Source organism: Pavona decussata, unplaced genomic scaffold (genome assembly GCF_977016875.1).
Source record: "Pavona decussata unplaced genomic scaffold, jaPavDecu1.1 SCAFFOLD_155, whole genome shotgun sequence".
Classification (NCBI taxonomy): domain Eukaryota; kingdom Metazoa; phylum Cnidaria; class Anthozoa; order Scleractinia; family Agariciidae; genus Pavona; species Pavona decussata.
In genome coordinates, this window is record NW_028145567.1 from 1,465,429 (window position 1) to 1,481,496 (window position 16,068).

A 16,068-nucleotide genomic window follows, 5' to 3' on the forward strand; every position below is an offset into this window, starting at 1 on the left:
AAAGAAAAAACTCTTAGTCCTGTGCATGGGAGGGGGGCGGGAAGAGATATTTGGGGTACTGATCATGAGCAGGGTTCATTGTCGACCCCAGAGCCTCTTGGCTTGACTACGTCGTGCGCAAAAGGAAAAAGCTCTTGAGAATACCCGTCCCACCAAATATCTAACTTAAAAAACTGCTCCCGCAGTCCCGCAGTCGTGTTCTTTAATGCTACTTCCGCAGTCCCGCAGTCGTCGCGCTACACACGAATATACCTCGTTCTTTAATCCATGAACCGAAATTTAAGTACCCATCGCCTCTGGGACTGCGGGAGCACTCGTTTTACTCACTTAGATTTAGTATCCATCGACTCTGGGACTGCGGGACCGCGGGTGCCCTCGTTTTACTCACTTCATTTAAATATTCATCGTCTCTGGGACTGCGGGAGCACTCCTTTTTCAAGAAAGATATTTAGTGGGCCGGGTATTCTGCAATTGCTCCGCGGATGGAATAGGGTTTTGATTTTCTGGTGGATTTTTTTAGGGGTAAACTATTCTGGCAGGCATTTTTTGTACTAAAAAACTGACCTAGTGTTCATGGTTATCCATTAACAAGCTTTTAAAAATAAGCTACAGTCTCTCTAAAGTTTGTAGTCTCCTTCACTGCCGTCGTTTGGGCTCGTCACGCAACGCGCTGCCTCCCGCAATCCAAGCTGGGGAGGGAGAGCGTTGCGTGACCAGCCCAAACATCGGCTGCGAAGGGGACTATAAAGTTTGTGACAGATGCTGTACAACTACGGTCGAACCTGTATTAAACCGGTCACCCTCGGGGAATGGAAAAGCCAGAATACATAATAGAAAAGACATTTTATTGCACATTTGGTAGCTTAAAATACAGAAGGGCTCAGAAATAACTTACTTTTACTTTAACGCAACGATAAATTGGTATGAGAAATGAAAATACAGTATAAAAGTAGACTAATAAAACATTAACGCCAAGATCTTACCGAGTTCCAGATTCAGTTACCTGGAAAGCCATTCGTTATTCTTGTTCGTTTCAAAGGTAGCACCACTTTTGGATGTGCACTCTACTATGAAAATCATCGCATCGCATTTACTCCCGGGGAGGTGGTTTGTCCACACCCCAGTTTCTATCCTATACCTCTGTTCCTTGCGATCATGTATTGTCTAGCTGAACCAAGAACGAGCCTCCAGTTATATGATTGACATTCAGTGTCAGTGGATTGCCTCTTCTCGTCTTTATGTGGTACTTGGTCTGTCCCCCACTCTCCATGCCCCTTTCTCTTGCCTTGCAACAGTCCCCACGGAGTGCCTGGTAGCGGGATAATTAACAATTATTTACCGAAGTGGAGGTGAATAGTGATGGATATTTACCGCGCCGCGAAGCGGCCGGGTAAATATCCATCACTTTCGCCGACACTGAGGTGAATAATTGTTTTAGTATACACCACACAAGCTGAATAGCTAGTGGAACAAAAATTATTTTATTTCTGACAATATACCGACAAATGGTATGAAATTTTAAAATCTCGCGCGCGCCACGCGGCGAGCGATTTCTTATTGTGGAAAGTTCCGTCTCGCTTTCTTGAAGACAAATAAGACTTTTGGAGACACTTGTTTAGTTCCTACAGTGTCATTTTTTCAATTTTTTTCGTGAAATTCGTCTTGTTGTTGAAACCATGCTGAAAAATATTTGATGTTTCATTGTTTTTATTGTAATTTTAGTGTTCGGTAGTTTTCGTAAACAAGGGATTGCATTTTCATTTTTCGCCTTAGAATAAAAGGTTGAAAAGATTAAATAAGTTACCATTTTAGCCGTCAAACCAAACTTTGTTGCCATTTATGTATTATTTTTAACAACCGCCTCGTTTATCGACATAATTTCCTCTTAAGTAACCGTGGCGAAACGGGAAGCCATCTTGTTTTTCTTCGGCTGCTCGGAGGTGAATAGTACCTGGCTAATCACCTCCAAGCTAGCCAATCAGCGCTCGCGAAAAGTACTATTAACTTGTGTGATAATTCAGTGTTCCTTCCTCCGCAATTCCATATGGATCTCCTACAGTTATCTATATCTACCAGTAGACATTACTTACGGAAAACCGTTACTTAAATAGGCCGAGTCCTAAAATAAATTACCGGCTTTTGTTAAACAAATAAATACTTGATAAAACGAAAACAATATAAACAAATGCCGTGACTTTCGTGGTTTCCTGCGGTAACTTCACTTGCACCAAATTATTAATGATTATCTTAGGGAACTTTCACATGATCATGAATAATTTCACGATATCACTGAGAGAGGAGCCACAGTAAACGATTCGAAACTACCATAATTTGGATCAGCCCCTTCTAAGAGAAGAACCACTTTCTGGATCGGCCTTTCGATTATGGATAATTGGGAATTGTTTCTCTCCTTCTCGGAACTTTTAACTCCCAGCTTGATTCTGACCTCTGATTGATTCTGACCCCTTGATTCTGATTTTGATTCTGACTTGATTCTTGATTCTGCTTGATTCTGAGCTTGATTCTTGCCAAAGGGCCACTCATTTCGTGAGGTCTCATGTTGCACAATGACGATATCTCCAATCTTCAGATTTCTTTTTGGTACTGATCATTTTTGCCTGAGGAGATACTCTTCTCGCCATTTACCCCAAAACTGCTCTGCAAGATATTGTACCTTTCGCCGTCGCGTTCGGGCGTAGATATCTTCTCGGACGAAATTTCCTGGTGGTGGGAAAATTATCTTGTTCTTCATGGTCAACAGATGATTTGGAGTTATAGGCTCTAAACTCTTGGGGTCATTCAGGGTTTGGCAGGTCAATGGCCGGCTGTTGATGATCGCCATAACTCCATAGAAAAAGGTATGAGGAGAGGATGTGTCAAGTCTTCCCTTGAAATAGTTGAGAATATTATTGAGGATGCTTCTGGTGGTCCCTATTTGCCTTTCCCATACTCCTTCCCATAACCCTTCTCATACTTCCTTCCCGATGACCTGAATACGGAACATTCATGAGGAAATCACAGCGACTCTTCGTCAGATATGATTGAATCTTATCACCATTCAGCCCCTTTAGGGCACTTGCGAGTTCGTTTCTTGCTCCTACAAAGTTTGATCCTTTATCAGACCTTAGCTGCTGAACAGGTCCTCGGATGGCAATGAAGCACCTTAATGCGTTTATAGAGGCATCGGTTGTCATGTCATCCAACTCTTCTATGTGTACTACGCGAGAGCTCATGCAGGTGAATATTACTCCGTATCTCTTCAAATCTTTGCGTCCTTCTCTGGCGATAAACGGACCAAAACAATCCATCCCACAATGCGTAAACGGAGGCGTGGACTCTGACTCTTTCTATGGGGAGGTCAGCCATCTTTTGACTTTCAGTTGGTCTCCTTTGACGTCTACATCGCACACATTTATGGATGTGTGAGGATACTACGGCCTAAGACCTAGGACCCATAGTCCATTAGAACGAATCTCATTCATAGTAATTCCTTTTCCATGATGTCTCACTTTCGTGTTAAAATGAGCAATTATCAGGTCAGTGACGTGAGAACCTCTTAGTAAGATGACTGGGTGCTTCAATTCAAACGGCAAGTTGGATTTTTCTAGTCTTCCGCAAACTCGCAGCAAGGCAAGATCATCAAGAAAGGGATCTAACTTCAGGAGAGGACTATTCTTCATGAGCTTGCAGTTTCCTCCTTGATTACTGATTCTTGTTATCTCATCCTCGAAAGCTGTACGTTGCACCTCCTTGAAGATAAGTATTTCAGTTTCTTGTCGTTCAGCTACCGATGTGATAACTGTTTTTGGCTTGTTCTTGTTTGAGACTCTGTTTAGGTATGAAACTACTCCTACTGCCTTGGCCCAGTCAGAGAATCTTGTCATACAGACGACGAGGCTAAATGAACCTTTGGTTGTAGTTACGAGGACGGTGGATCTAACTTCTGGGTCCTGGCTCCCCAATCTGAATGACAAGAATTCTTTCTTCACCAAATGAAATTTCCTTGTTCCACAGAAATGCTGGTCCACTGAACCAATTAGATTTCGCTAACTCTTGACCGCTTAGGCCCCTGGATGCGTGGTCATCAGGATTGTTTTTGTTGTCGATGTTCCGCCATTCCTTTGGAATTGGTGTTGGACCTTATCATCTGCACTCTACTTGCAACGAATGTATGGAATCTCTTGGCCTCATTGTTGATGTACCCAAGTACCACCTTCGAGTCTGTCCAGAGGTTCTGCTTAACGCTTGCGTAGTTTAATTCTTCTCAGTTTTAGCACCACACCAATCTTTGCTGCTACAACCGCTGCTGTAAGCTCCAGTCTTGGTATATATAGTGATTATCTTCGATGGAGCGACGCGAGATTTTCCCATTACCAGTGCGACATTAACGTTGTCGTCTTCATCTTTGACTTTCAAGTATGAGCACTGTCCGTATCCGAATGTGCTAGCATCTGCAAAATTGTGTAACTCGAGGGTCTTTCCTTGACCTGTCATCTTTGGCTTAAAACATCTCGGTATTTTCAGCCTTCTTAAACGCAGAAAATCTATCTTCCATTGCTCCCACCTTGGCCTGAGTTCCTAGGGCAGTGGATCATCCAAACTGATGCCCTTCTGACATACTTCTTGGAGAATCTTCTTTGCTCTTACGATCAAGGGGGCGAGGAATCCAAGGGGGTCATAAACAGAGGCCACGGTCGACAACACTCCTCTTCTAGTCAGGGGTTGATCCTTCAGGACGATGGAGAAACCAAAGCAGTCTAGCTCTACTGACCAGTGTACACTGAGAACTCTTTCTATCGGGAGCTGTTCTGACGGTAGATCCAACTGCTTTCTCACTCTTTGGTACTGACTCGATTACTGAACGATCGTTTGAGACGAACTTGTGTAGACGAAGGCCGCCACTTTTACAAATTTCTCGAGCTCCTTGAATTAGACATTATGCTTGCTCCCCAGATTCTGACTGGCCAGTCCGTCATCTGCGTAGAAATCATGCGAAATGAACTGGGCTGCTGCAGGGTACACTTCCTTCTCTTGATTTGCCATGTACTTGAAGTCGTAACTGGCACAACCAGGCCAAACAAATATACTTCCATTCTGTATTCTTTGGGATCTTTACTGACATCGCCGTTTGGCCACCAGAGAAATCGAAGGAAATCTCTGTCTTCTTTGCGTATGACAAACTGATGAAGCATTTTCTGCACGTCACAAGTTATGGCGTAGGGATACCTTTTGAACCTGCACAGAACACCAATCAAATTGTTGGTCAGGTCGCAAATGGTCGTTCAGACAAGTTCCTTTGCATTTCGCTGAGCAGTCAAACACCACTCTGAGTTTGTTATTCTTTGGACGATAGACACCATGATGAGGTCATGATCAACTGCTGGGGCTTCTTCGGCGTCCCCTCTGCATAAAATTTCATTCATGAACTTGATATAGTCCTCTTATACTTACATCTTTTAGGAATCTTCATTTCAGGTGCTAAAGTCGTGTGAGTGCAGTGGAGCGGTTGTCTGGTAATAGAGGCCGTTAAATGATGGCATCTTGTAGTGACTGTCCGTTGTCTGCTCTTTTGATGCCTTCTTCCATGATCTTTAGAAATCGCAGATCTTCTTGAGAGGTCATTTTTGCATCTTTTTTCTCATTAAAGTCTGACTCAAGAACACGTATGACTTCGCCCATTGTGACAACTGGTACTTCCTTTACAGCAACTCTGTGACAAAAGGATCTTCCACTGTCCACATTAGCAATGCCTACGATACTCCGGCCGAGATCTGTTCTGATTCCATATGGCTCATTGGACTTGCTAGCGATGACTTCTTTCGGGGCTTAGTGCTTGAGAGCAGTCATGATCACTGATCCGATAAGTAGACCAACGTTGCAGTCTTAACAAATCTTGCATTTCGTCTTCTATTACTCGTAGGTGATCTCATCTCTTAGCAGTGGATTTTGTAGGTATGTGACCTTCATCGCTGGGAATCACAGTTCTTGTATATGCTGTAGGGATAGGGATCTTGAGATCGGAATTATATCCTCTTACTTGGAGACTTGAGACCTTTACGTTGTCAACGAGTAGCTCTTGACAAGTGATGGTGCTAAATCGAAGTTTCGTCGGCTCTGTTTTTGCGCCGAGCTCGTCACAGGTTTCCTTTAGGATGAACGTAGCGTCACTCTGTGTGTCTAAGATAGCGTAGACCAGTAGTTCCTTGCCAGGTCTGCATGGAGCTTGCTGAAACCACACAGTAACTATCATTGAGGTGCTAGTAGTTGAAACACCTTGTGAAGTGTACGAAGTTGACTTGGGAACGCTCGTGAATTCACTGTCACTTCTGTCTTCTTTCTTCTCTGGGGCACTTAGGTTTTCGTGAAGACAGGTGGGATGCTTCTTCTTGCACATAGAGCAAGTCAATCTTTTTCGACAATCTTTAGACGCATGACCTTTCTTCTAGCATCCGAATTATGAAGTAGAGTCTGTTTTCATTGACGAACTCGAGTCTTTTCCCGAGTGCTTCAGTCTTGAACTTTAAACAGGCATCTAAGCAATTATCAGCCTTCTTACAGAATGTGCATTCCATCTGCTGTCTTAGATCTCCCTTTGGCTCTTGTAAATTTTCTTAAGTTGTCTTCCCGGAGAAGAGTGAACGTTGTCTGACATATTTCTAACTCCTTCACAGCGTTGCAGGAGGAAATTGGGTTGCACATCAGATCAGCTTCGGCAATGACGAAGGTGACGAATGCCTTGAAATTAGGATACGTTTCGTGTTCTTTCAGGTGTTATTTGCTTCCCTGTTCCATCGTGCGATGAACCAGTCCGGTAACTTGACGAGTAACTTCTGATTTTCGATGTAATCATTTAGGACATTAAGGCCTTGTATTTCTTGCATCGCGGTTAAGACGCTTGATAGGAAATCAGCAAACTTCCTGAGGCCTTGATGATCCCTGGCACCGATCTTCGGCCATCGTTGTAACTTATCTCTCTAAGCCTTTGCTATGATGAAGGGGTGACCAAACCTCTCATCTAAGATGCTCCACGCTCTATCATACGCTTCTGAGGAGTTTTGCAGGAAGAGACCACTAATAGCGTCTCTCGCGGCTCCACCAACATATTGTTTCAAGTAGTACATCTTATCACTTGATGGTAAGGCTTTTCGGTCTATTAGAGCATGGAAACAGGACTTCCAGTCCGGATAGAGGATAGGTTCACCACTGAAGACATTTGGCTCAGGTACTGGGAGGCGGCTTAAACTGATTGAATCTTGGCAATCTTCGTTGTTTCTTCTTTATACTTCGCTTCTTCTTGTAGTGCGTTCAATTCGGCTTGTTTCGCAGCCAATTCTGCAGCTACATCAGCCTTTTTTTAAGTCGATGGAGGATGCCCTTGTAGATTTGCTGGCTACTGACCTTTGCGGATGCTTTACTGTAGACTGGCCTTTTGTCATCACCGTTGCGTGACCGTTCTTTTCTGAAGGACTGTCGATCGATTTGATGTTCAAGACTGCGAGTCTGTGCGTCACAGTTGTCCACTACGCGGAGGATTTCTTATCGTGGTAGTCGTACTTGCCGTAACTTCTCCTAGACCAAATAGACATTTTCACAGTGAGTCTGTAGGTTGGAGATTTTTTCGTCTTTCTCCGTTGCGATGGTCATGGTTCTATCCATGGCCCTTTATTTGTTTCGATGCAATGCCTTCCATTTCGCATAATAAACACGCGCCAATTCCTTAGCAGAAGAATGCGTCCCTCTTTCTTTTGTCTTCGCATTTCTCTGGTCTTCCTTTGTTTGCAGCCCTTAGAAATCCCCTCCTTTTGCTCCTTGTGTCCTACATCTCGCGTTTTTCTAAGTTCATTGCGACTTCCATGGCATGATCGATCACTATTTCGAAAGGGCGCTCTTTCGTCCCGTTCCCACTAAACGGTGCTGTAATTTAATTCCACGATCGCGGTCCCTGTGCCTTATATATGAGCCTGCATTTCGATTCTATGATACTTATAATTACCAAATTCCAATAGGCAGCGGAAAGCGGCTTATCGCAATAGAAAACATTACAAAACATTGGAGGTTTCGGAAATGCATGTAAATTGGGTAGATCTTGACTAAAAGATGGTGATAAGTTTGTGAGCTTTATGCATGGGGCGCAGACAGGAAGCAGAGTCACATCTGACGAGATTCAGGCTAATGGTTTCTTCGCTGTGCAACTGCAGTGAAATTCGCGCAAATCGATCGTGTTGATTCATTACAAAACAAAGTACGTGACCAAACAAAGCGTCATGCGATCTTCGTAAATGGCGGCATGCTGGTGGCTACAACTGAGAAAGCCGACGCGTACCTTTTATGTTTATTGGTCTTTATTGACTTTACTTTTCGGTGAGAATAACCAATTTACGCTACAATTGCGCGGTACCTCTCATTAGACGATACGTACGTAAGCACTGGAATACTGCAGACTTCTAGATCTGTAGATCGAGTTTATTCACGCCATCTTGTTACATGCGAGGAATAAAATACTGAAAGGCAACACGGTAATTTCATTTTGTATCGTGTTACGCTACTTAAAAAAATTGCCCAGATCTCACAAAAGAAGTGAGAATAACATGAGCCATTCATTGTATAACATATTGAATGAGATTACAGACATCTTCACGAACTTCAGTTACAAAGATTAAATCTCTACGTGAAGTGGTTCTTACAATTTACTTCACTTGTGTCTTCTCATGCTGCCTTCGAATTACTGGAACGATAGTTTCTGACTTTACTTGGTGAACTTTCTTGCACTTTAAACTTAAACTTAGCTTGAACTTAACTTCTCGTGATCTTGCTTGCGACTTGTGACAAAAAAACTAAAAACAGTTTGACTTTACTTGATTTGCGCTGTTGCGTGCGCTGTCGTGACCGGCAAGAGGGCACGCTTTTAAGAGCCGCCCTCCATTAATATCGACTATCGTCGTTTGGACGAGAAAAAATGAAATCCGTCAAACTTTGTCAGAAGAATGGCCTATGTAAATGATTCACATAAATATAACTTTTAGCTCAGTTCGATTCGTATTTTAGCTGTAGTGCGACCATCTTGGTTTCGCCGCTCTGAGAGGGCGTTCAGCGGCCATTTTAGGGCACACTTTTAACAATTTTCCTTACAAAGAAAATCTTCAAAGAAAACGTTACAAATCCGTTACAAATCCTTTTTCACTACTCTTTAAATGCCAAAAAATGGCTGAGTTTAAAGCAAAGTATCGCTAAAGATACATTAGTTGGCATCCTAAAATTGCATCCCAGTTAAATAGCAATGTCTCATCTGTAAGAATATGCAATAAAATTTTTGGGCAGTTGAAAGGACAAAATTATAGAAGAAGTTTTCACTATACTTTTGTCAACAAACGCCGCCTTCGTAATTACCATAAAAACATGAAAATAACGATTTGCTATGAAAATAATGATAAATTTCACTTACCCCGTGAAATATCAGGAACTGGATATTTAAAAATATATCAAGTTATAGTTTCAGTAGGTCACCGCCGCAATTTTGATGATTTGTTGTGCGAAATCACATTAACTTTTTTATATTGGCTTTAATCGTTATTTGACCCACAAATGACCTGTGATGTTGAAAATAAAAAAAATTTAAAAAAAAGAGAGAGAGAGAGACCCCGACCCCGACCCCGAACCCGGCCCCGGCCCTGCGTTTTACTGACACCCGACGAAAACCGTGATAAGGCCTATTCTTGGTTTTTGGATGCGGGCAAGTTCTCACTGTAGCTCCAGCGATTCGTAAACGAACACAGTTTCTCATACTGATGTTTTAGACCTTTAATGGTTTGATTTGTCTCTCAAAACCGTGAGAACTAAAGATTAAAAGGTTTACAAATTACTCAAGTGTTACGAGATTACGCTAATGAAAATTAATAGCCCTTTTCACGTTAACTCTACTCATTTGAATTACAATGAAATATAACATGTATGTGAGGCAATTTCGGGCTATTTTGTAGTTTTAGCCCGAAATTGCCTCGCATCCACGTTGGATAACATTGTAATACAAATGAGAAAAATTAACCGTGAAAAGGGCTATTGCTACGCTAAACGACCATAAACAAAAGGTAAAAATTAAAGTTTATGCAAATGGTAAAACAACTAAATCTGCCTTAATGAAAAACGCCAAGTACAGTCACATTGAATTGCGTTAATTCGAATGAAAGTTAAAAACTCAAAACTATCGGCAACTATCGAGCGGGGTGCCAAACGAGACAAAACTATCGGCGACTATCGACAAAAATTTGAGCATGTTCAAACTCGATGAGAGCGGCCGATAGTGGCCGATAGTTAGGTGCGAAACGAGAGCGAGAGTTTCAACTATCTCGCGGTTTCGTGCGGTATGCCTACACGAGTTTCAAGTTTAACAGTGTAATATCAAAGGAGCTACATCACTTATACAGAAAAAAACGTATAAGCAAAATCAGTACCCAAAGAAGTAACAAAATATGCCGAGAAGAATGAACAAAATAGCAAGGATGGCAATAACTTTGAACATTAATTCCTGCCGCATTTTTGCTAGCCTTTCCAACGAATCAGTCAATCCTGAATTTTGCCAGGGAAACTCTTGATCCGGAATTTCACACCCAAGGAAATCGCATAAAGGTTTCCAGCCTTCTTTTACGTTAAACACCAATAGCTTCTTCCTTGGAATCATGGCTTGAACCCGTTCGTTGTGCTCTCGATATTTCTTCTTGAATAAAACGCTCGATTCTGGACTCAAGCTGCCGAATGCAGCACCATTCAAGGCATCTATCAATGTGTAAAGTTTACGGCGCAAACCCCACCTGATGAGCATCTTAGCCACAAATCCGCTGCCGTTGAGATTTTGGTCCAAGTCGGTATGCCTCACAAAACTCTTTAGCCAGACATCCTCGTTGTCTCGAACGGTTAAAATAACCCTTGCATCAGGGAAAGCCTCAGAGATTTCTTGATACCAAAATGCTGGTGGAAGATCGGTGACTGCATCAACATCGCCGTACATTGAAGCGAAGTCAGGCAACTTGCCTCTTAAGTAAATATCCAGCCATTCATCGCCATGAATCGTACTGTGCTCTGGCCAGTCATACACAGTAAATCCAAGCACTCGCAAAGCTCTGGCCATGGACGTGGTTCCAGTTTTGCTCAGTCCTGCACAGATAATTTTCATGTTCTTTCCAGTCCAACAGAACACAAATCTCCCAACAAGGCTACGCTCACGCAGACGTTCTGTGTCTCGTCACGCAAAGCTCCTCCAGACTAACGGCTGCTCACATTCGAACCACATTCCTTTCCCATTGTTTTTTTTTTTTATGGTCTATTGAAGGGGCCAATCATGTATCAGCGAAGTGAGAAAGACGTAAGTTTTTGCACATTTCTGACCGCCCGTTGAGCGTTCGTTGTGTTAATTTTTGCTTTTACGAGCGTGTCTTAAAGCGATTTTCCTTTTGTATAAGAGATTCTTATGGAGGCCCGGGGAATATTGGACAAAAATGTGATTGTATCGTACCGTATTGCTTTGTATTCGGTGATGCTATGAATCTACCAGTACGGTACTATGTCGTACCCGGCCGGGTAGGATGTTATATCGAAACAGCGATGGTATTATATCGTACCCAGTAACACAATTAATCCTTCGACATGCTATTATATCGTACCTGATGATGATATGTCGTACCCAGTGATGCTATATTGTACCCTGATGTCGTACCCGGTGATGTAATGTCGTACTCGGTGATGCCATATCGTAAACGTCCGGATGCCGGCGAACAGCACTGTCAGCGGGGTTTTTTACGAGAAAAGGTGGGAAGTTGACATCACGAGATTTGACTTGCTCTTCGCGTCGTCTGCTCCTCCATAGCTAGCTTTTGAAAAGTGTAGGAGCAAACTTCCGAGAAAAATGTTCTCTCCAGAACGACAGAAATTTTGCGCAATGCCAGAAATGCATTGCAACAACTGACTAGAAAACTCCACCAGCGGCGAACATGAACAAATACAATAAGGCCCGGCAGTCGATCGTGCCTCGGAAAACTTCAGGTTATTTAGTAAACGCATATATTACATTACCGCTTGTTTTAGTTCACAGAATTCCAAACAGTTCACAGGATATCACAATAAACTTACATACCAGTTACCAATAGCTTGGTTAAACTTAACTTGTATCAGTATAAGATTTTGCATCGATATATTGGTTAGATTAACCCCGTCACGCAAGCGGTAAAACAAATAATAAAATGAACACATCTTTATTTCAAAATGGACTTTTTTGCTTGGGATTCCATGCCAAAGCCTAACTGAATTCACAAAAAATGTTATAAGCTTATACTTTAACTGGCTCACCCTCCGGGCCCTGCCAAGAGCGGATTGTCTCCATTGTGTTACGTTCACCAATCGGAGTAAAGCAATATTTAAATAGAGGATTTTCTCGTCGTTTGAATTGAAAAGGAGAAAGCGGTTTAACACGCATACGTACGGCGAACATCTCTATTGAAGATGCTTTCAAAACATCGCGACCGCAATCGAGGCGGCGAAAATTTCGACAAAGCGCCGAAACAAGTCAATTCACCAGAGCGGAAGTTATATTTATATTTAAGAAAACTGACTGGGGGTATTGGCAAAGGCATAAAAACTGAGATCTAAGACAGAAATTAATTCGCATCTGCACTATGTGTCACGAGTTTAAAATATTTGCGGCGACATGTACAGTTGCGCTGCTCTACGACTTCCCGCCAGCGCGAAGGATTTTCACATGTAAACTGAACTGTTTGTGTTGCTGATGACAAGCGGTGAACTTCTCACGACTCTGTCGTGCTCCGATTGGTGAATGTAACACAATGGAGACAATCCGCTCTTGGCAGGGCCCGGAGGGAGAGTGTTATTGTTGTGGTCGAGAATTGACCGCTGTCCCACCGGGTGGGCAAGTGATTTGAACCTGGAGGCCTGGCTGCTAAGGCGATTTTCCAACCGTCGGTGCACGGAACATATGAATCAAGCATGTTTCGAAGGTCTGTGATGGACAAGCGTCTTGAGTTTTGCCGGGTGAAATTCCCGTTCCGCGGACGTTTTCGTCCAATGAAGGAAGCGAGTGGTTAGAGGAGCTATGGTGCGAGCTCTATGTGGAATTTCGAGACGATTGGAGCTTTTGGGGCGAATTAACGGCTGTTTTATTATTCGGAGATCTGCCGAGCCTCGCGTTGCAGTAACCTACCTTGGGGAGATTATATATAGAGAGGAAATCGGCAAACCTAAAACCCACTAAATCGCGCTGAAATGGCCAAAATACGGCACACAAACACTGGCAAGATACCAAGGAGACAAGGTAAGCCATTTTTTTCCAATTCATGCCCTTTATTTTTGATTCCAAAACACGTTCGTAAAATTCCCATACAAACCCTTATAATAGGCCTTATCACGGTTTTCGACGCCATTTTGACGGGTAGGCAAACAGGCTTGAAATAACAGTGTTTGTATGGAAATCCGATGTCAAATAATTTTCATAAAACATCGCTTCTGAACAATTCATGAATTGGAAACTTTTGGCACTAGAAAAAGGATTTTAAGGACAAAATTGGAGGGATGTAGCTGTGACAGAAAGCGTCCAGTCGTGTTTTGAACTTTCCATACATTTGTCTGTATAGCGAACCAGCCGTGAGCTGCTACCAAAAATAGTTCGCGGGAAAAAGTACAGGGAAATGTATGGAAAGTTCAAAACACGACTGGACGCTTTCTGTCACAGCTACATCCCTCCAATTTTGTTCTCAAAATCCTTTTCCTAGTGCCAAAAGTTTCCAATTCATGAATTTTTCAGAAGCGATGTTTTATGAAAATTATTTGACATCGGATTTCCATACAAACACTGTTATTTCAAGCCTGTTTGCCTACCCGTCAAAATGGCGTCGAAAACCGTGATAAGGCCTATTTACGCCATTGCGTAACACTCATCGTGACACTCAAATTACAAAGGTCAAAACAAACCCCCCCCCCCCCCCCCCGTTTACAAGCCCGTCCAATATATGTATTATAAATTTAACTCTAAATGTAAATGTAATGTAGCTTTAATTCGTTTCTCAGATACGTTTTATCTCGTCGTCCCGATGTTGTTGCTATACTCTGTACTTTCTAACTTATTTATAACATCACTCAACACTGCTCTGATGTTTACACTAACCAGCTGAAAGGGTGACTGATGTTGACCTTCCATATTTTGGTGATAAATCAAAATTTGCTTGTTCTACCACAGGCCAACCACCCTCTGTTTGCGTGCTGTAATGACTGTTTGCAACTTGAGACTTTATATTCTCGCGACACGACCGGTAGAAATTTTTACTGAGTAGCGATATTTAGAAATCGTCTTTTAACCTTTCTGTTGAAATAAAGTTTCAAGGAAATGTTGATTGAGTCACGCGTGGTGTTTTTTTGCCATTCCGAGCCGTATAAACCCTTCTTTGGACCGTTTACTGTTTTACAGTGTTGCCGGCCGAAGACCGGTACTAGGGAAAGGGAGTAAAGGCAGGCAAGAAACCGCCGGCGACCGCTATGGGTCGTTACTTCAAACCGGAATTGTCGCAAAATTTGAAAAATCTTGCAGTTTTTTCAACGGATCCGATTAAATACATATTTCGCCATGTCGTGGCCGAGTTTGGGCTTCATTCGTCAAATTTCCTTCAAGAAAAGCGGAGCTCAAGTCCTCCAGGTAGGTTTCAAACTATGATCTGTAGCAAAGTCAGGGACCAAAGGAATTCTAAGCATGCAGTCCATTTTAAATCAGCCAATCAACGCTTCGCGACCGTTGCGCTTCAAATACCCAACCCTGCCGGACTGAGCTAGAAATCTCTCTTTTTATGTTTAAATTCTATAATAATCAGCTTCCAAAAAATATGACATATCTTTTCTCAACTGATTCCCAAATACATAGTTACGATACACGACATGCAAATGACTGTCATCTTCCGCGAAAGTCTTCCAAACTTGGTCAATACTCATTGGCCTATCAAGGTCCAAAAATATGGAACACCATTGATGATAAAACACGAAAAATCAAAGCATTACATTTGTATAAGAGAAAAATGAAAAAAAATATTCTTGACAAATCAACAGTTGCAAATTTTTCCCTCTAATTAAGTACAATGTTCTATTTTATTGCTTCGTTGATTATTTTCTTGAAATCTTGACTAGTAATAATACCAGATGTGTAAATATGAATATAAGAATATATGAATATTGTCAACAATTCTATTTCTCATCATCAAAACTATTTTTAGTTAATAATAATTATCTAGCTAAGCTGCAGTTGACCTCAATCTAAAGGGATCTATAGTTCAAGCATTTTTTTGCTTTTCTATAGACTCCCTTATCACTATTTTATTTGTAGTTCTCATGAACAACAATGTATTAGTGATGGAAGCAATAAATTGAAATTGAAAAACATAAAGGCCAAAAGGCGACTTTAAATATCGCTACTCAGTAAAAACTTCAACCGATCGTGTCGCGAGAATATAAAGTCTCAAGTTGCAAAGAGTCATTACAGCACACAAACAGAGGGTGGTCTGCCTGTGGTTCTACCGACTTCTCGCCAAAATTAAAAAAAAATGGCCTCCTTCGAAAATATCACGTGATCCTGTCTAAGCAAAATAAACCCGCTGACCATAATGTTTGCCGGCATCTACGATGGGGCATCAGTACTGGATGCGACATTGCATCACCGGGTACGACATCACTACATCAGGGTACGATATAGCATCACTGGGTACGACATATCATCATCGGTACGATATAATAAAACGTAAAATTAAATGCAAGGCTGATCGGACAGCTAAAATAAGTTTATTGCCCAATATTTCGGTTAGACAATACGAACCTCCTTCAGGGGCGGCAAAAAGCTAAGTAAAACTTGGAAATAAACGGTTACAATATTTAAAGACGATACAAATGAAAAGTTGAGATGTGATTGGTTGATAAATAAAGAAAGCTGAAACATGGACAAGGACTGGTACGAAAATGAATGCCTTCGACAACTCAATGACAGACAATTCTACAAAAAAATGGACAAAGACATTACTCGACTCACTCACG

At 42.0% G+C, this 16,068-nt stretch overlaps 1 protein-coding gene across 1 annotated transcript; it reads right to left on the bottom strand.

Moving 5' to 3' along the window:
- Window positions 1–10,199: 10,199 nt before the first annotated feature.
- LOC146465780 (uncharacterized) lies at window positions 10,200–11,167 on the bottom strand. The gene has a single exon (XM_085128267.1). It carries the CDS (start codon window positions 11,165–11,167, stop codon window positions 10,442–10,444), a length of 726 nt encoding a protein of 241 aa, XP_084984393.1. The 3' UTR covers window positions 10,200–10,441.
- Window positions 11,168–16,068: the final 4,901 nt, after the last annotated feature.

What these genes read in the sequence shown, in the direction of transcription:
- LOC146465780 (XM_085128267.1), bottom strand. Translation starts at nt 11,167, where the DNA reads ATGAAAATTATCTGTGCAGGACTGAGCAAAACTGGAACCACGTCCATG.